This window comes from Nicotiana tabacum, chromosome 17 (genome assembly GCF_000715075.1).
Source record: "Nicotiana tabacum cultivar K326 chromosome 17, ASM71507v2, whole genome shotgun sequence".
In the NCBI taxonomy this organism is placed as follows: Eukaryota; Viridiplantae; Streptophyta; class Magnoliopsida; order Solanales; family Solanaceae; genus Nicotiana; species Nicotiana tabacum.
Window position 1 is genome coordinate 105,011,833 of NC_134096.1, and position 21,700 is coordinate 105,033,532.

General features: G+C 38.0%; 2 protein-coding genes across 3 annotated transcripts; one reads left to right on the top strand and one right to left on the bottom strand.

The window, feature by feature from the left end:
* The first annotated feature begins 285 nt into the window (after positions 1-285).
* On the top strand, positions 286-5,541 carry LOC107787679 (aspartic proteinase-like). 2 transcript variants are annotated; one of them, XM_016609282.2, is made up of 14 exons: positions 286-411; positions 1,305-1,679; positions 1,780-1,840; positions 2,432-2,526; positions 2,620-2,732; positions 2,929-3,097; positions 3,178-3,217; positions 3,337-3,401; positions 3,911-4,024; positions 4,157-4,221; positions 4,322-4,475; positions 4,542-4,661; positions 5,066-5,154; positions 5,261-5,541. In XM_016609282.2, exons 2-14 carry the CDS (start codon positions 1,311-1,313, stop codon positions 5,343-5,345), a joined length of 1,539 nt encoding a protein of 512 aa, XP_016464768.1. In that variant the 5' UTR covers positions 286-411; positions 1,305-1,310; the 3' UTR covers positions 5,346-5,541. The 2 variants fall into 2 exon arrangements, with proteins under 2 accessions (XP_016464768.1, XP_016464767.2); XM_016609281.2 differs by lacking the exon at positions 286-411 and adding an exon at positions 694-817.
* A 613-nt stretch (positions 5,542-6,154) lies between these two features.
* Positions 6,155-8,967, bottom strand: LOC107787681 (uncharacterized). Its single transcript, XM_016609283.2, has 2 exons — positions 8,564-8,967; positions 6,155-6,882 (listed from the first exon to the last, which is right to left on the bottom strand). The coding sequence occupies exons 1-2, from the start codon at positions 8,847-8,849 to the stop codon at positions 6,503-6,505; spliced, it is 666 nt and encodes a 221-aa protein (XP_016464769.1). The 5' UTR covers positions 8,850-8,967; the 3' UTR covers positions 6,155-6,502.
* Positions 8,968-21,700: the final 12,733 nt, after the last annotated feature.

The following is a 21,700-nucleotide window of genomic DNA, read 5'->3' on the forward strand; positions in this document are numbered from 1 at the left end:
GTTTCATACATTTCCGCCGCGTAAGGCTTCGGTCATGTCCCACTCCACTGCCTCGTCGTTTTCAGTGACTTTTAATATATCCTTATCAAAACCTAATTACTTTTTCTTTAATCTTCTCCCTTGGACCCACTTTATTCTATCACACTTTATCCACCGTTGATGTACAAAACCAACGGCTAAAAACTGTTCTTGTAAAAAAGAATCTTGGGAAAACGATTTTGTAACTGATAATCAAAGGTCCAAATTAAATAAATCCAACGGTTGGGAATTGTTTGAGGAACGGTAGCTGATCTCAGCTTAGTGGGTCTGAAAGTTGGTTCCTTTTTTTCTTCTCTTATTTATTCATGCAATAAAGCATCTCCAAACTTCTATTCTTATTCATTCTCTCTGCTTTCTTGCTTCATCGAACTGGTGAGTAGTTGTTTTGTTTCCTTTTTCTTCTATTTAAGAAAAAATTAACTCTCTTTTTGTCGATATATTTTATCCTTTTTTTTTCTTTTTTCTTTTTTTGTTTCTGTGGGTATTAGAGGTTTTGTGCTTCATTTCATATATTTGTCTCATGATTTTACTACTTTCAAGGTTGGGCTTTTTCCTTAGCAAGAAAGAACTATTTCTGTTTATGTTTCATTTTTCTTTTGGACCTTGGTTTTCTGTTCTCGAGGATTGTATCTGTTAAAAATTGAAGTACTTTTTTTTCCCTTCATCTTTTTAATTGATGTTCTGTTTAGTGTTATTTTCACCTTTTATGGCATTTAGCAATGTTTGTGCTTTGACGGGTTGCTGTTATAAACATAAATTTTGGGAAAATAATTACCAGGTAAACTTGTTATTATGCAAGTGCAATTTGTGTGCGTGTGGTGGTTTTGTTGCTAGGGAGCAAGGCATGTGATTAGTGATAAGAGGGTTAAAAGGGGAGTAGATAAACAAAGCTCCACTTTTTAGGCTATTGTTTTTACTTGGGTTCTTCCATTTTTTATTATAGCTTGATGAAGTAATATGTAGCTTATAAATTTCCCAGAATAAGAATCATCTCTTGCCTTAGAAAAAATAATTTACCAGTAAGAGCAGAATATATGGTAGGATTCATCCACTCAACTCCAATTAGTTTGTGACTGAGGCAAAGTTGATTGAGTGATCGATTGAGTTTAGTCTCATTAGATTGTCATTTATCCATTAAAAACATGCAGCAGGCATAACATGAGTGATTTGATCTTCTGAGCATTTTCTCTTGTTTGTTGAATTTAATATATCTTCACTAATTGCTTGGCCTAAATTTTATTAACTCAAAGTGATGATTTGCCTAGGTCAATATGGGAGCAAAAGCTTTTCTTGTCACCATTTTACTCTCATCGCTGTTATTTCCTTTGGCCTTGTCTACGTCAAATGATGGCTTGGTTAGAATTGGACTGAAAAAGATAAAATTTGATCAAAACAATCGACTTGCTGCACGCGTCGAGTCCAAGGAGGGCGAGGCTGTGAGAGCCTCTATTAGGAAGTATAATAACTTCCATGGTAATCTTGGGGCCTCTGAGGATACAGACATTGTAGCACTGAAGAATTATATGGATGCTCAGTACTTTGGGGAGATTGGTATAGGCAGTCCCCCTCAGAAGTTCACTGTCATCTTTGATACTGGTAGCTCTAATTTGTGGGTGCCTTCATCAAAGTGCTACTTCTCAGTAAGCTTTCTATTACATTTTTACTGTCATAAAACATAACAGAGAAAGCTAATGTTGGCGTATGCATAATTAATATTTATGTTTCTCTATGTTTGTGCAGGTTCCCTGTTTTTTCCATTCCAAGTATAAGTCAAGCCAATCAAGCACTTATAAGAAAAATGGTCTGTTTCTGACCTTTGTCTATATTTGATAATTGCAACACGACACGTGCTTTTCTCTTATACTTGTTATTTATGCTCAATGCTTGCTTGTAAGAGAAAGCGTTCCATTATTGGCATTATACATGACATGTCTTAGGTTTTGAGATCAAAACTATTAACTCTGCTACCAACTTAGGATTTTTTTAAAAAGAAAATAAAGGAAACCCTCACCATTTTTATTGTTGTCATCCAATTATGTGCCTTGTATCAAAGTTTTTTGTTGAAAAATATAATTTGGCAAGTTTATGTTGTTGGCTTTCCCTGCCAAAAATGTGCTAATGTTATCTCTCTGATTTTTTTTACTCATGATTTGCAATAAAAGCTTGTGCCTTTTAAACTGTTTTGTCTATCAAGGAATCTGTTATGCTGGAGTTCCTTTATTGAGTTTTGATATCTATCATAATTTACTTTCCTGGAAAATTGATGTCTGCTGTGTGTTTGATATGACCTTTGAATATTCTTCTCTGTCGTTGAGTTGGTCAACGTGTTCAATTGGTTGTTGACCTAAGAACCTGTTCATCCAAACCTTTTTCTGTTTAATATGCCATACAGGGAAGTCTGCTGCAATTCGTTATGGTACTGGAGCAATATCTGGATTTTTCAGTCAAGATAGCGTTAAAGTCGGTGACCTTATTGTGCAAAATCAGGTGAATGTGGCTTCTCACTTCCTTTTTTTTAATTTTTTTTTATGTTTCTTGAATATATGGTCTCTCATCTGTCGAGATTGTTAATGACATCAGGAGTTCATTGAGGCAACAAGAGAACCCAGTGTGACTTTTTTGGTAGCCAAGTTTGATGGTATATTGGGTCTTGGTTTCCAGGAGATTTCTGTTGGAAATGCTGTTCCAGTATGGTATGTGGGTTTATTTTGTTTGCGTTCTCTTCTTTCCAAATGTTTCTTCAATTTCCTATTAACCAAGTGCGTGCCTTGTGAATTTCATTATTATTGAAATGATTTTATCTTCTGGATTGCAGAATTTCATGAACATTTTCTTCTATATAAAGTTTTAAGTGATACCGGTCTTGACGGTTTCTTCTGTGTTTTATAGGTACAACATGGTCAAACAGGGTCTTGTCAAGGAGCCTGTCTTCTCATTTTGGCTCAACCGAAATACAAAGGAAGACGAAGGGGGCGAAATTGTGTTTGGTGGGGTTGATCCTAACCACTATAAGGGAAAGCACACCTATGTCCCAGTCACACGGAAAGGTTATTGGCAGGTAAATATCCCTATATCTTCGGAAGATTGATGTTTTGCTTTCTGCAACTGTTTTCTTACTCTTCAGAATATAATATGCAGTTTGACATGGGTGATGTTCTGATTGATGGTCAAGCTACTGGTATGTTACGTTACTTCCTTTTCTATTTTTTTGTGTGTGGAGATTTCGAGGATATTGATGAGAGCACTTTCCCATGATTTCCCTGCTTTTTCGTTGTATTGACATACTGAATAATGTAGGTTACTGTGACAATGGATGTTCTGCAATAGCGGATTCTGGGACTTCTCTCTTGGCTGGTCCAACGGTATTCTCCAAAGCATATTCCACTTTTTGTCCCTATTATTCAGCTATTTTCAATAGTGAACTAGCTCAGAATATTTTTTGTACCTTCTTGTTCATGTGTAGCTTCAACAATCTTCGAGCGATGAATAGGTTTAGTTTTTGGTTGGAATATCAGTTAAATAATAATCAGCCATTCCTTTGAACTTTTCTCGTTTTTTCCTTTTCCTATTCAAAAAAAGGACGACGGGAAGTGCAGTGGAATTGATGTTCATCCCAGTATCAGGACAAACTACCTTGTTGATTGTCATACCTAAGAAATGTTTTTTTTTAACTTTTGCCTGTTGTTTCTGTCTTATTAAATTAATGCAACTTGAGAACTGCTTCTTTCTTCTCATCTTTAAGGCATGGTTGACAAATATGATACAAGGAAAAAGCTGCAGCTTTATTTGTCTAGACAATTGCAGTAGTGAAATGCTTTACTACTACATTTTCTAGTTCTCATCACTGTATCCTTCCTCCTCTATCTTGCAGACTGTTATCACTATGATTAATCATGCCATTGGCGCCTCGGGGGTTGTAAGCCAACAATGCAAAGCTGTTGTTGAACAGTATGGACAAACAATAATGGATATGCTTTTAGCGGAGGTGAGCAATTAATTATTTTAGTTGATAGTTTGTTTTTGTTTTTACCAATAGTTTTCCGTGGTATCTGCAAAGAGGGTGGTTTCGTGCTACTAGTTGCCTTCCCAATATTCTGATGGATTGGCGTCTTAACAGGCACATCCAAAGAAGATCTGCTCGCAGGTTGGGTTATGCACCTTTGATGGAACTCGTGGCATTAGGTTAGGCTAATCATTTCTTTCCTAACCTTGGCCAATCATTTGATATGTTAAATCCTATTATAAAATGTGTGCTGAGTGGATTTATGTCCTCCACGTGTAGTATGGGCATTGAGAGTGTTGTAGATGAGAATGCTGGCAAATCTTCAGGACTGCATGATGCTATGTGCTCCGCTTGTGAAATGGCGGTTGTCTGGATGCAGAACCAACTTAGACAGAACCAGACCCAAGAACGCATCTTGAACTATGTGAATGAGGTAAATAGCATCAGTCACATGCTTTCTCTTCTCATCTTAGGTTAGATTACTGACCATCTTTAACAGCTTTGCGAGCGACTACCAAGCCCAATGGGACAATCTGCTGTTGATTGTGGAAAACTTTCTGGCATGCCTAGTGTTTCCTTCACAATTGGTGGCAGAACATTTGACCTCTCTCCTGAGGAGGTATGTCTGATATCAATCTTCTGTAGTATACATGGTGTCTTCTCAACTTGTAAATGGCTTTTGATTCTTCTGAACGACGTGGTTGGTTGTAGAATCCTTTTGTCATGTTTCAGTTTGGCAGTTCAATTCTTTTTGGTTTTCACTAGATTAGCTAGCAAGGTGTTACGCTGCTTTCAAGAGAAGTACACTTGTCTTGTAGAAAATTTCAACCATGACAGCTAAGTGTAGTTTGGATAATTAATGATATTGAATGTGTCGAGCTTCAATATCAGTTTCTTTGCTTGATAAGTTAACTTATGATTGGATAATTAATGTCATTGAAGTGTGTCGAGCTTTGATATCAGTTTCTTTGCTTGGTAAGTTCATATGATTGTACTAAGCTTGCATGCTTGTCTTGTCACCAGTACATACTCAAGGTGGGCGAGGGTCCTGCTGCACAATGTATTAGTGGCTTCATTGCCTTGGATGTTCCTCCACCCCGTGGACCTCTCTGGTATGTTTTCTTCTCGTCTTAACACACGTGCAGATTCTGTTATTCTAGAAAAGTTATACCAGCTCCCTTTTGATAATGCTGTTTGCTTATGGCTTTGGTGGTGCAGGATCTTGGGGGATGTTTTCATGGGTCGATATCACACCGTCTTTGATTTTGGCAAACTTAGAGTTGGATTTGCAGAAGCAGCTTAGTGAAATAAAAAATGCAAAAGCCACCTCCACCCCCTGTTCCCTTGCTCCCAAATGTTGTAGTGACTTGCCCTTAAGTTGGTCATCAGCAAATGGGATTGTAAAAGTGTGAACCTAAGGTATTGCAAGAGAAAAACCTTGTAAATATTGGCTTCTCTCCTTGACAAGATATGTGGTACCGTTAGTGTATGCTTGTTCTTATTGTTGTTTTTCTTGTGTGTATGTATCGTATGGTAATACACTGGTTGAATGTGTTGTCGTGCATCTTAATTAAAATCCATTGCTGCAAAAATCAAATTTAGTATTGCCTAATGTTGGCAAGAAAGCTCAAGCTTAGACCTAGCTAATGAGGACCACATGGAAATAGGGTGCATTACTAAGCGGTATCAAACGACTGACTAAATGAGCAGCAGGTCTGTATCTTATGATTCGTCAATCCTTAGTTCCCATGTAGGTTGGATTGTAATCATACAGGGGAGATACAATTTTGCGGTGTTTACTTAATTTCAACTTTAAGAGTTACAAATTAAATAGATAATACAGGTCTTAATTATAGTACATTTAATGGAATCTTACATGCAAAGGTTTGGTAAATACTTTTTCCGACTAACAGATGTGGATGCATCCTATGTTGATTCATTTCCAAGTTCCAAGTCTTTATGACCTCCTGCGACTCACGTACTTGTCAACATCATGGTGCAGTCTCCATCTGGCCATGGTAAGGTATAATTTATTTGGGTGAAGAGAAATTAAATAAAACGTTCATTATCAGAAGAAAATGAAAAGCTAGAAGATAAATGCACAAAATTTCCTTGAAAATCAATTGCAGTTCAAGACATTAAAACTAGGATATCAAAAATCAAAACTACATAGTACTTTTCAGACAGCTGTCTTGACAGATAAATTTGGCAATAACAGCACATATAGACAAGTTGTAGTAAACTAATTGAGGAAAGATTCCATCAGGCAATGCAGCTCGCTAGGACAAATATTTGAAGTCCTTCATAGAGCCTATTCCGGAGTGAAATCACAAAAAATTATGGTAACTTAGAATTTCCTACACTCTGGTGTCCATATTTTGAGCACGAATGATACTAAGCTATTAAAAGAAAATCACAACATAACTTCGTAACGACGGAAGATATGTGAAACGAGATTCCTTATGAATCTTTTTTGGTATCAGATGACAATCTCTGATCCAGTGCTTGCAATTGAGCGCGGAGATTCTGGTTATCCTCAAGTAAGGAATCATTTTCAAGACCAAAGTTTTCTGATTGCTTTTTAAGAGCAACTGAATTGGCTTCTGCATCGCTTGTTTCTCTAGCCTTTTCCTCCAGACATAACTCCAGCTTCTTTATTTTTAAACGCAATGCACTTGCCTCTTCCTCCAAAGACTTCATATCGTCACAAGCTCCATTTTTCCCATCCTCAAAACCTCTGTTTTGCTTGTTCACAGCTTCCATGCTCTTCCTCCTTATACGAAGTTCTCTTATATAGTGGTGCAGTCTGTCAACCATCAGAGCAAGGAATAGGGAAAAACCTGCACAAAAATCCCATGTGAGACTCAGACTCGGAAGAAAGACGTTAGTGGGACAAGAAGAATGAAGAGAGAAAAGGCAACAAACTTATAACCCCTTGATAAGAGAGAGATGCTCATCAATGGAAGCATTAAACCCTTCAAAGTTAACAAATTCTTTAAATTACACCTTTCTGGTTTATTTCTCAAATTAATATGCATAGATAACATCCAACAGAAAGCACATCACGTTCATTGCAAGCCCTAAAGAGATCTTGATGCTCCCCTAATACTGGCATTTTTCCATTCTGTAGTGGTAGGACAAGGGAATTCCTTCCATTAGCATTTTGCACCAATATTTCAACTCTTCCCTCTTTCATCCAAAGAGCACCAAGGTTTGCGTGCTTTATAGTTCTTCTAATACCTCTTTATGTTTAAGGCAATAAAGATCAAATGCATCACTTCATGTTACAAAAGAGAATAATTTTAGATAATTACATAAACCATTGTGGTGCAAACAGAACTGTAGCTGAGAACTTAAACACATGGTATAGACATAAAATTCATTCCAAGTATCTACACTTATTGATTGGAGGGCTACAAAAAAGCCAGGAGAATTGCTTGTACAAGGAAAGGAAAATCACAAAAAGAGATTCTTTCTCATATTTTGTTTTAAATCCAGCTTATATCTCAATCTTTACGCTAAACAAGTTAAGAGGTCAAGCAAGTCCAGGACCTTTTGACATTAATTCAGTGTGTAACATCCAACTGAAACAAAAGCTATTCCCTCTGTTATCAATAGACATTCTTTGTAAGTGAAACCATCTAAAAGCATTAGTTTCCAAGTCGGTCATTGATGTTTATTTAAATTCCACAACTAATTAATACTGTATCAAATATAACTAATAGTTCAATTCATGGAAGGATCGAATCCAAAAAAAACTTACAGAGAAAAACAAATATGCATCAGTTTTGCAGTTAATACAAGAAAAAAAAGCTATTCATGTAGAAAAAAGATCAGTTAGTTGTTATTTTTGGGAGCCAAGATTTTCACTAAGCGAGTTTAAAACATAAAAAGTTAAACCCATGAAAGAGCTAAGGGGTGTTAATATTACAGTAGTATATACACATAGAAAATAATTTTTTTATCTAGCTACTCATTGTAATTGACACCCCTCGAATACATGTGGCTCCACCATTGGTTATTGAAATCCAAAACCTAGTACTTGTAGTGGCGGGGCCACGAATTTCACCAATGGAATTGAAAAAAATGCTCTCTTGCTTGTAGGGGTTCTACAATTGGCATATATACACATAAAGACCTTTTCACCTATATTGACAGCACAATGTCTAGGGATTAAACAATTGATATATATACATACAGATATTTTCACCTATATACAACAACAATCATCAGTTCCAACAAAGTTGAGTTTGACTATATGAATCCTCATAATACATAGTAGTATATTTTTTTCACCTATATACACAATATAACTTTGTGGCTAAGGGGATTCAGTTGAACCCCTTGCTCCGCCACTGGGAGCACAAACGCAACTGTATGATATACATACATATCTCTATAGCATAAATTACAATTAGGTGAGCACGTAGTACACATTCTTTAATTTTAGCAACAAAAGTTATAAGATCGTATATCAATTGCTAAATCACTCAAATCCATAGAAACAGATTCAGAAATTACCCATGAGAGAAGCTTCTAGAAGATGTTGAGCCATAAGAATCTGATCAGTAGGAGTAATATTGCCATCTTCATCGATCCAGCGTTTGCGGATCGACACCACACTGTAGATTGTTGAGAGCATGACAACGAAGATGGTGCCGCCAATGGTTTTGACAACAATTGGGCCGCGGCCTCTCTTAATACGGTCCAGGCCCATTATCACCAGCTTCCTCAATGGCGTCTTGAATACGAACATCACGATTAACGCCATTTCGGCGAATATCACACTGAATAACACTTGGATCATTCTCCTGGATTTTGTTTTGTTCTTTTCTTTTTCAGATCGAGAGAAAATACGTCGGGTGTGAGCAGTTGGTGAGCGTTTAGTGCAAAAAAGAATTTAATTTTGGTTCGAATCGAGTAAATAAATACTGACTTCGTTTAAGAGAGGAACAAAAATATATATTCCCATGTTACACAATCAATATAGTACATCTTATCTTAGTTTCTATTTTATCTTTTTTTAATAAATTTATAGCATCTTATTTGTTTGGTATCTTTCAATCATCTGAGTTTGAATTTTATCAATTTGTTAAAGTGAAATCGGATGCTGAGTTAATCATATCAATATAACGCAATAGTACGTTATAATCATAAGTCACTAGTTATTTAGTCTGAAATTTGGAAGGTAAAAAGTGTCAAATATTCTGAGTGGATAGAAATAATGTCTTTTAATAAAATATTCTAGGTATATAAAAAGTTATGTCTTTTAATATAATAAAATGTTCACATAAAATTGAAAACTTGTCTGTAATTGACTTTCGTTTAGAAGTTAAATTAAAACATTTAGTGGGTGTTGAAAGCTTCGTGTGCATCTATTAAACTAAACTTTATGCATTTTTTAAAATAGTTTTGTTGTGTAGTTAACTTCTAGTGATGGTGAATACTCGTTGGCAAGTTTTTAGTATTTCTTTTATATTTTGTTTGGCTTTATTAAGGGGTTACTTTATCGAATTACCTCATTTTTCTTGATGTTATCAATGAAAAATGTTACTATGTTTATTGATAACATTCCCTGCTCACCATGAGTTGTACATAGAAAATTGCAGCGATTTAGTATATAGATGATGGATCTATTTAAACAGATTTTTTATAGTCAGATCCACTTTTCCCGCAGTATGGCAAAATAAAAATGAACAATTCTCTTTGATCTCACATTTTTCCATTTCTGTCATCCGTCATTTTCCGTATAAAAATATTTTAATTTGGATTATTTTGCAAACAAGTTTAAAGGCATTTTAGTCATTTTTATAAAACCAAATATACCAAAGGCTTATTGTTAGTTTGATTAAAACTACACGTAACTCTTATTTATAGAATTAATTTTAACACTTAAATAATATATTTTAACAATTGATGTTTATCAACTACAATTCTAATCAGTATTTTTTGCAGGTTTTCAATTCATAATTGCTAGAAAAAAATTACCTGTAATTTGCTTTTGTATGGCTTCACAGTGTGGAAACTTTTTTCTTTCACTAGCAGCGCATAAAAGTTTAACTCTTTTATTATTGGATGAGAGGGTTATAAGGAATTTTTGGCCGTCCCATATAGATTCACCATAGAGGTTTATGAGAGATTGATTGATGGACTTAAAGCTAAAAAACTAATTTTTAACCTAAACCAAAATTTATAGGCTGAATTACTAGAGCAAAGGTTTAGTTCAAGACCAGGAAAGCAAGTTATATCGAAGTTTAATGCCAAGCAAAGTCCTAGACTACAACTGAAGAAATTGGGTTCAACTAGACAACTACCCAAGATGAGGTGGAGCCTTAACCCGACACAAGAGGGAGCCTCTTGCCTCTTGCATTTTCATATTTCCTAATACTTTCTCAGTAGCAGATGAGTCCGAGATAGAATAAAATGCATTTCTTAGTGAATCATAATCGCGAATATGGAAAGGAATTAAAGAGAGGCTCGAGCTGAAAAAATGGTAGTCCAATACACGAAATATATATCCCATATTTCGCATGGTCCGAGCTCGAGCTGAGTTTAAACGAATTACAAATAGATGTATTCTTTTGCAACTTCGTCATCTGAAATTACTTTAGAACTTGTGAATAATGAAAAGTTTGTACAATACGTGCAGAGGGTCTTTAAAGATTTTCAAGTGAAACTTTAGCTACATTCTCTCGCCTGAAATCATGGCTAAGTTGGCTTTTCTCAATCTCTGCATTCTTTTATTCAAAATCTGGTTTGGCGTTCACACTTTCTACCCAGCTAGACGTCTTTTCCTCTCTTTGGCTTCTTTCCCATAATTCAAACAACTCTAATAATAACGTTAAAAAAAAAAAAAAAGAATCAAAAGCAATGCTAAAATTCTCAAATTTCTCGAGTGTCTATTATTCATGCTTACGAATTATTCCAAACACTTGTCCATGTCTCAGCCAAGTCCTTATAGAGAATATTCCCCCTATTTTCTAAAACCACTCCATTCCCGTTTTCATCCCGAATTTTTTGTCCACATACGTACCATATTTTGGCTACATTCGGCCATATCTTTGGCCGTGAATGGAATTTGGGAATGGATTTCTCTCAAATTCCATCCATCCCACCACACTGCCAACGTAAGACACTTAGAATTTTTGCACCCACCCCACAAATTATAAGATCATACCCAAAGTCCGGACAACAGTGACATGAATAGTTTAACGTGTCATCGTTTAAAAATACCACGATTATACTTTGGTATGTTAAGATCTTAATGAACGGTCTCCTTATTCATTTAACGAAGTTATCACGAATGAACCGCATATAAAGAAACTTTTGAATGTGTCATCGCACGTCAATATTCATTGGCTCGGTCTAGCCAGGGTAACGTAAATAATGTTCTTCGCAAAAATAAAAGTAAAGCTGACTATACAGATGAGAGGGGGTCATGGTCTCCGAAATGCGGAATTAGAGAATTGTGGGAGATTTGGTATGTTTCCTTGAGGACATACATTTGCCTATGTCAGCCTCATCTTTTTCTTATTTGGCCTCACTTCACTACTCATCATTCTTGTTCTTAAAATACAGTTAATTAAATTGCCCAACAAGGAAGGTTACTCTTGTGCGTTTTTTTTTTCATCTTTTTTTTTCTTTCTAAAAAAAGAAAATATTAGTATATAAGTAATATTTATCATTATGAAGAGGTGTTAATAATAGCATAGTTATCCAAGCTAGTAACATCCAAGACAGTTTTAATAAAAGTAATTCCTAATTTATTACTATGTTTATAACATACAAAGGCCTGAAGGATGTGTTGGGATATATACTATTAACCATGAGTTTGGTTTGGATATAGTATTTATTATGGAACAATTATTCATTCAATTTTAGTAAAGTTTTAAATAGATCATATATTAGTCTGTGTCCTTTGCTTAATATAGTAGATGATTTAGTGTATAGAGTTTAGCTTATACACGGAAGATTAAATCATCGGTTCTTATAAGTATAAAGTTTGAGTTCATAATCTAATGATGGACTTGGACAAACCATCAGGAATGATTGTAGCATAAGATTAAATATAATTTATCTTGATTATGGGAATAGTTTAATTCCAACTTCTTGTGCTAGTACATTTTGTATGTATTGAACGGATCAAGTAGAGATAAGTATTTTATACTGACTTAATAAAATAAATTCTCTTGCCATTAAATGTACTTATACTCTTAAACTTGATATAATTATTATTAGATGTGTATATTATTATTGTTTTAATTTATTAAAAGGCGGGATTCTTTCATGGGTCAATATACCTGATAAATTGAATAATAATAATAATAATAATAATGTATATTGGCGAAATAATAGTTAGTTGATGGAATCCATGTCTCAGTTTAGAGATTGGTGATACACCTTTATGAAAGCGTATAAATTTTTATGTGTAAATCCAGCCGATAGATTTTGTATCCGACACATGAAATAAGTTAAGCGAAAGTCTAAAGGAAATAATCAATAAATTAAATTGTCAGTAATTTAATTTAATTGATTAGTATCTGGATCTTAACATGAGAAGTTAAGTAAGATTTAAATCTGGATCTTAACATGAGAAGTTAAGTAAGATTTAATGGATGAATAAGGAGTGCAATTACGAATTTTTAGTGAAATAATTCGTAATTAATTGTGGTGGATATTAATTTCGAAAATTATAAATTAATTCCATAATTGGAAGCCTTGTTAATTAAATTCGGTGATCCCCGATGTGCCTAAATAATAGAAAATAAAGGAATCCTTTTTCTGGTAGAAAAGGTGTCACGACCCAATTTCTTCTATAGGTCGTGATGGCACCTAACGTCGCCACTAGGTAAGCCTACGGTGAAGTTACTACATGATTTCTTCTTTTAAAAAATTTTCAAGTAATTACATCCCATTTGTTTAGAAACTTTGAGAAATAGAGAGTCAAATGATTAAAATGAAAATAACTGAATGCAAGCATAAATATGTAAATATCCCAAAATAGTAAAGTCTACTAGAGCGTGTGCCAAGATCTGGTGTCATAAGTTTATGAGCACTAATAGAATATACAAAACTCTAACCACTGTCTGAAATGACATAGACAGAAAATAAGTACAAAAAAAGGCTCTAGGTGCTACAGAACGACTCAGGATGAAGCTCACCACTAGGCCTCCGGGTAACGGGGGTTTGCGCCGATATGTCCACCAGATGCACCCGCCTCAGATCCTTCACAGTTAGTGCAGAAGTGTAGTGCGAGTACATAAACAATATGTACGCGGTAAGTATCAAGTCTAACCTCGAAGAAGTAGTGACGAGGGGTCGACATCGACACTTACTATGGGCTATAAATAAAATGCGAAAATTATAAATAAGCATGGATTATGTAAGAAATTAATACCATACAGTAATAAGTAGTGAATAATAATTTCCTTCACTAACAATAATTTCGAATCAATTTTCATACTTTAAATAATAGTAACCGCTCAAGCCATAAATTAATATCAAGTAAAAGTTAGGCTCCAAGTATTATCACGCACGATTTATGCCGAGGTCGTATGACCCGATTCAAAAATAAATTGTACACTGTCGAGGGTCGAACGACACGAACCATAGATGCATCTATTAACCTGCCGAGGCGAACCGCCCGTTCCCATGAGAGTAGAGGAATGTTTTACCTCGCTCGCGAAAATACTTGCGACGCGAGTGAACGTAAAATTATCAGAGTTCTTATAAATTCCTTCAATTCTTTTCAAACATAAGAAATCCAAACTAGAGACTTAAAATATTAAAATCCTTAATCTCAACTCATTTCAAAGCAGTTAATGTGCATAACCAACATAATAGTGCAACCAAAGTATGGTGTAAGCCTAAGACTACCCGGACATCACATAGAATATAGCTATGGACGGACTCTCGTCACCTTATGCATACGTAGCTACCTACACATATAATTCACAACAAATATATACCTAAGGGAAAGAGTTCCCTCTTACACGGTTAGACAAGAGACTTACCTTGTCTCAAAGCTCGCTTTCCGGTCTTAAATTTGCTCTAAAGCCTCCACTCGGTGCCGAAGAATCTGAAACTAGTCAAATGTTGTATAAATAAATCAATGTATGTTCCAAACTTCATAATTTAGCTATTAGAATAATTTCTCAACCCAAATTGGAAGATTCTTAAAATTTGCCCCCGGGCTCAGGTGCCCGGATTCCGTAAATTTTTTGAAGAAAATCGTTATCCATAACCTTAAGAACTCAAGTATATAGTTTTCATCCCATCCCATAACCATTTTCATGGTTAAAATCACATTTTAATCAAAATCTAGGTCTTTCAACTAAATCCATAATTTTCACAATTGACATGTTAACATCTACTCATGAACTATGTATTTAACTTACATTAGGTAGAAATTACTTACCTCAAATAGGTAGTGAAAATCCCTCTTTAACCATCTCCAAAATCGCCCCAAGAATGAAATGAATGAACCCAAAAATGCTCAAATCCCGACTTAAATGAAGGCTCTGCCTTCAGCGATTTTCGCACATGCAGAGGTAAGGCCGCTTCTGCGGAAAAATTCTCGCAGATGCAGTCTTTTCCAGTTGAGCCAAAATCCGCACCTACGGACCACTGGCCCGCTTCTGCGGGTCCGCTGCTGCGACTCTCGCGCCGCTTTTGCGGCTTTGGACGCTCTTGTGGCTTCCTCTACCGCACATGCGTGCCCGCAGGTGCCCAAATTCTCTGTTCCTACGATTTCTAAGCTGCCCTTGCTGGACCGCTTCTGTAGCTTCATGCTCGCTTCTGCGAGCTTGCACCTGCGGCTGACCATGTGCAGGTGCGGTCACACCAGAAGCTGAAAGCTTCAGCCATTTCTTCTTAGTCCAAACTTGGTCCGAGCCTAGTCCGATTAATACCCGAGGCCCCCGGGCCCCCGCCCAAATATACCAACAAGTTTGAAATCATAAAACGAACTCGTTCGAACCCTCGGGATGCTTAAAACAACATCAAAACTAAGAATCACACCCCAAACCAATTCAAATCAACTTATGAATTTCAAGTTCTTCCAATTTACTCAGAACGCACCGAAACATACTGAAACTACTCGGAATGACACCAAATTTTGCGTGCAAGTCTTAAATCACCATACGAAACTATTTCCGATGTCAGAATCCCGATTGGACCTCGATAACACCAAATCCTATTTCAAACTAAATTTAAAGAATTGTAAAACCTTCAAGGTACAAACTATCAATATTAAGCGCCGAAACGCTCACGGATCCTCCAAAACCCAATCCGAACATACGCCCAAGTCCGAAATCACCCTACGAACCTATTGGAACCGTCAAATCCCGGTTCTGAGGCCGTTTACTCAAAAAATTGACCAAAGTCAAACTTAACCCTTTTTGCTAACCTTAAGGAACCAAGTGTTTCGATTTCAACCCGAATCCTTCCAAATCCCGAACTAACCTTCCCCGCAAGTCATAAAATAATAAAAGCACATACAGAGAGTGTTATTTAGGGGAACAAGGTTCTAAAAAGCAAAACGACCGGTCGGGTCGTTACAAAAGGAAACCCAATAGGTTTTGAAAAAGGGTTTTAGCCCTTAAAATCTGTGCGATAAATACATAATGTTTTCCACCTAAAGGAAGAAGAGAAGGTGGCCGAATTTTTCAGCCTTTTTCCTAAAAAATTTCTCCCACACGAAATTATTATTTTTGGATATTATTTGGGTAACACGTAGAATACCGTGGAACGTTCGGAGAACGTGATTGTGCGGGTGGTGGAGATTTCTTTAAGTTTCTATGTAATTGGAGGCTTACGTGATAGGGAAGCTGTATTCACGATTCAAGAAGTAACCTGTGAAATCTCGTTTATACTAGTTATCTAGATTACATGTGATTTTGATACTGAAATTGCTTCTGCTGCTTATTATAATCCAATTGGAGCAACTGCTAGATAAACAAAAGGTTCAAATCTCATTATAAACTCGTACAAATGGTTCCACTTATTGCCTTTTGGTTATTCGATTGTCCCCGTGGGAACCAAACAACAAATTAAAGGTTAAATAATCTAAGGTATATATTACTAGTACCATTTTGGAAGTTTAGTTAACTTTAGTATATGCTAACATTAGAATAATAAGTAGAAAAAAATCCCTACGTTCTTAGTGAAATTTCTTTTCCAGATCTAGTTTAATTAGAATAGTTTTTCGAGATAATATATTATGATTCACAAGATTTAGCTAGGAATAACACATACTTTAGAGCTAGCATGACGTTTGCACGTTTTTTATTTTGTTTTTACAAGTGTAACCGTCAAAATCTTTAATTTTGTAATGACCTTTACCATAATAAATATAAAAATAGAGATTGTTCAGAACGCACCAAGAGGGTAAGAATTGAAAAGAGAAGAAGATTATACAGAAAAAGGAGATAACAAGTCATGTTGAGAAATTTAATTAAAGCTATATTTATTCACCCTCGAAAATGGATAACAGTTATATTTATATGTGGTTTTAAGGATACATAGATTAATTCAATACAAATGATAAATTACGTTAGATTAAACCGATAAAGGACATAATAAATTGTCAAACCAATTAAGGTGAGTAATCCCGGACTCAGTAACAACTTTAATGAAATGCCTACCTTCGATTCCGGGCTCACGATAATGAAGAACTGATGAACAAAAGTAAAAACTTTGAATAAGAGAGAAAATAAGAGTATATTACCTTGATATGCGTGTTACAATGACCCCTAATGAATAGTTAGACTTCCCTTTATATAGTAGGGGAATTTTACCCTAAGTACAATTCCAAAAGAGGTAAAAATCTTCCATTTTACTAATCACTGATTTTTTGCCGATACGTGTCGAGATTCACGCCGTAACATCCGGCTGGGCATAGATATCACGGCCTTTTGTTTATCGTGCTCGATTATCTGGTAATGCTCTCCGAAGTTTTGGGGTTCGAATCGGACTTGGGGGACGTGACCCCGATTCTTCCAAGGGCAGGTATTTTGCCCGGACCCCGACTCAAGGGGCTCCTTGCCCCAATTTTGGTTTCTTACAAACACATCTCTGCTCCGTTTACTTCATCGGGAACCGAGGCGTCCAAAGAGCTCGGTTTCACCTGTATATAGATAGTTCCCTCGTTTCTCGGAGAGTAAGTTTACGAAAATGACGAGAAACGACATATGCACTTCGATTTCTTTTTCAATACGCCGTGACAGAAATGACAAAGAATCTGAAACGTCTCGTCAATCGTGTCATTATGACTTCAAACACACGTCAGCCATCGGCAGGTCATCCCTGAATGAGAAATGGTGCGAAACCTCTATAAATACTTTTCTTCTTCGTTCATTTTTTACCTTTTGACCAAGCTTCTACCTTTGAGTTTTCAGGATATCACTACCCTTCTTCATACTCTAATATTTTCACCTCCGTTATTCAAAACGTCTTAGTAAGTTGCAAGTTTTTACTTATTTTCTACCCAAATCAGCGCACTTAACCTTTCATATTTCAACCTCTCTTCATATTTTTCAAGATTTTTCCAGATAACAATGGCTAAAACTTCCAAATCTGTTCCCCAAAAAGTCGTTTCTTCTTCTTCACAACTGGCTGCTTAAATCGACGTGACTACTCCCAATGTGTCGTCCTCGAGAGGTCCACTCCTTACGCAGGTTTCGATTAACCGACGGTTTACCACCGATTACCTTCTCCGCCTATACAGTCCCCGAATCTTTCGAGGGGGACTAATAAAGCTCACATGCCGGGCCAGCAAAGCCTTATTCTCGAGCATCGATGAGGACCGGGACCGAGGCTGGCAGGGGCATTTCATTCGGGTGAAGATCGAAGACTTGGTTATCCCCGAACTCATGCCGTTCCCCGAAACATTGAATGCATCTTGTAAGTATAGTTTCCCCTTGAACGCCATTTTACCTCCATCTTCCCTTTTCTTACTGGTATTTGTGGTGGTGCAGCCGTAGCTCGAGTCCCAAATGCGATCCCTAGGCTGAAGGAGTGAATCGAGAGCATTTGTTCACAGATGCCTTATTCCGAGCGCTCATGGCGCAAACTCTAGAGGGGCCGCTGGGAGGCCCGTTCTCACGGTAATACCCTTCCTCGAATAGGTAACATCTAGATCTGCTATTCACATCGTATTTACCCTATTTCCTTCATTTTTCCCTTTGCAGGTTTGCCTAAATCCATTGAGCTTAGGCCTGCAAGTAGGAGAAAAGAAGAAAAGGAAGGGTCTGGGCTATCCGGGCTCGAAGAAGAAGAAACCAAAGAGAGGGTTGGCCCATTAGCCAAAGGAAAGTTCTAGCTCTTGAGCACTCGAATCGGATTCATTTTTTCGACTCAGAGAAGAGCCCGGGGAAGACGATCTTTTCATGGCCCACGTACCAACATCCCCCTAGGAGCGGACAACTGTTGAAGAGGAGATCCATGAGGCCGATCTCCCTCAGACTAAGGAGATGATGAGGAGACCGGGACTGAGACTTCCCGGGATGCCGGCCATGCCCTAAAGGAGCTGCCCGGTGTAATATATATTTTAGGGTCGCCTTCTTATATCGAGTCTATGATCAAGGAGGCCCGAGCGGGGAAAGAGAGGTCTAACGAAGGGGCTCATGGTGTGGACGGTCCCCTTCATTCCTTTTTTAATGGCATGGACTAGTCCGTCTTGGAGGACTTTTCCGGGCTGGGCAACCTGGAAGTGCCGAGGAAAGATCCGTCTATAGAGGTTGGCGGGCTGAACTCAATCCCAAAGTTAATCAACTAGTTCCCCGTCCCGAGTATGGATCCCAGTCATAAAAGGTCGATAATCATCACCGTCCCAAAGGATGCCCGGGTTCTTACTGCTCCCGTGGGAGTAGCGAGCTACCTCCAGTGCCTGGTAACCGAAGAATACCAGGCGAAAATGAATGAGGTGGATGTGCCGTGCTTGTTCAACGAAGCGCAACAGGCGCTGAACCGAGTAAGGCACCATTGCACTCTTTTATCCTTCGACTTAGTTCTTGATATTTCTCATGACTTCTTTCCTTTATCTTTTCGCAGGCCTCGGTACTCCATCATGAAGGCCTTTTTCGGTACCGGGCTGAGATCTGAGTCCAGGGAGATTGCCGAGAAAAGAGACATGTATAAGCTTCTCAGCGAGCAACACGAAGGTGTCGTCAAGAGTCTCCGGGACGAGTTAGATGCAGCTCAGAAGGAGCATGCCGACTTGATGGAACATGTAAAGGTTTTCGAAGTTAGCCATGGCGACTAACGACCAAATCTTGTAGGCTCAACAGAAGATTGACCGGAGTGACCAACTCTGGCTTAAATGAATGAGGTCCAGCTGTCCAGGCCATGGCCAATGTCTGGAAGGGAAAATGGACTGGCTGGCTTCGGAGAAGGAGACTGTACGAGAGCAGCTGGCATTGGTAGAGATTTAACTCTGAGTGGCGAAAGAGAAAGCTGATGCACGGGCTCGACAAAATAAGAACCTCCAAGCTCAACTGGGCTCGGCCATTGCTGAATGGGATGCCCTTGGCAAGGAGCTCGAAATAATGAGGTTCGAGTCAGAAACAACCAGGGTTGATGCTGAAGAGATGGTGGCCCAGTATAGGGCTGATGTTAAGGCAGTCGAGGCCCACCTGAAAGTCACTATTGTGTACGTGAAGCAGTTGTCTCGAAGGGAGACCCTCGAAGAGATCCATGCCCGAGATTTAGACCTGTCGGCCGAGATCGAAAAGGTAAAAAGGCTCGAGGTCGAGGCTAAGAAGCTTGCTGAACCCGAGGGTGAAGAAGGCTCTGAGGGCTCCGATGAACCCGAAGATGGAGAAGACCCCGACGGCTCCGGTGTCGAGGCGAGTTCTGATGGAGATCAGGCATAGGTGCCCTTAGGAATTTTTTTCTTTGTTTTTGCATTTTGTACTTTTATTTTGTTGAGTCCGTTTTCATTGGCCTTTGTAAAGACATTCTGAATGTATACATAAGGATTTTTCCCTTTTGGCAATTTTCAAGTCTATTACCTTCAACATCTTTTTTATAATTGCAAAGATTTCAAATGCCTTAGCATGTAATAAAACATAGTAATAAGTTATTTTTCGGAGGTCCAAACAAGACTTGTTCTCGATGCAAGTTTTGTTTGAAACTTATGGGGGCTCGGAATGACCGGAAGCTTTTTCCAAAATAATTTTGACAAGGGTAACCTCTGAATTGGTTCAAAATTTTAAAGGCCTTATATTTTGATTACGGGCTTTGGACGTCTCTGAGCCTTTTTTAGGGTGGCCGTAGCCTTTTATGTTTGGGCACTGCCTAATAGGTCTTGTGCCTTTGGGTTTCGATAACCCGAGCCGTCTGAAGTTATCAAAGACGACAGTCCCTGAGTGGGGGTAGCCCTTTGGGCTCAGATAGGGGTGGCCCTTGGGCTCGATAATTCTCAGGCAGTAGTTGCCCTTAGGCTCGATACTTTTAAGAAGCAAAAAATGTTTGTTGGCAATATAGAAACTTTCTTTCATTTTTGTGCGTAACGTACAAGATTGTATAAAAACTCGTATTGCAGCCGGTATGACCTACGCGGGCACGGTTTATTTGACCGTTTGGCCTCTACAATGAATCCTAACTACCGAGTCTAGACAGATCGAGCACAGAGTTTCCTTCCTTTATAAAAATCATGACCCGAGGGTGATGGCCCTCAGTATTCGAGGTCGATCATCGAGAGGGCTTGGATACTGTTGATATGACCATCGACTCCGATTCAAAACCGGTCTTTGATTCTAAGTTAGCACGATCCACTGTTGCCTCGTTAAAAACCTTGCCGGAAAACCCATTTGGGACAAAACCGGTTCAAGGGAAAAAGAGTGCAATACGTGCTTTCAGGCCTAACAACTACATTATCCTTTAGTTGATACCTGCAAGTATTAGTCCAATTCACAATATATATATATATAGAATAAATGGGGTCGTACCTTAGCAGTAGTATCATTTTAAGTGGGTCACGTTCCAGTTATTCGGTAGTTGCTCATCGTTCCCTGCTTCGAGTTTTTACGAACCTTTATCAGTAATCTCGATAATTTGATATGGACCTTCCCAATTCGGTCCCAACCTCCCTTCGTTCGGGTTCCGGGTGTTCAATGTCACCTTTCTTAACAATAAGTTCCCAATATTGAAGTGTCAGATGTTGACTCTCCGCTTGTAATACCTTTCGATCCACTGTTTTCGGGCGGCTAACCGGACGAGGGAAGCCTCGCGACTCTCATCCAATAGTTCCAAGATCGTGCTCATGGCCTCACCGTTCGACTCTTCGGTTGCATATCGAAACTTGAAACTCGGTTCTCCTATCTCGACCTGTATTAGTGCTTTGGAACCATAGACCAACGAAAATGGGGTGGCCCCGATACTAGATTTTGAGGTCGTACGGTATGCCCACAGGACTTCGGGCAAAATTTCCTTCCATTTTCCTTTGGCATCAGTCAACTTTTTCTTAAGGTTTTGGAGTATGGTCTTGTTTGTAGACTCCGCCTGCCCATTCCCACTAGGGTGATAGGGTGTTGACAAGATCATTTTGATCTTATGGTCCTCGAAATATTTTCTTACCTTGCTGCCAATTAACTGCTTCCCGTTGTCACATACGATCTCGGCCGGCATCCTGAACCGACATATTATGTGGTCCCAAAT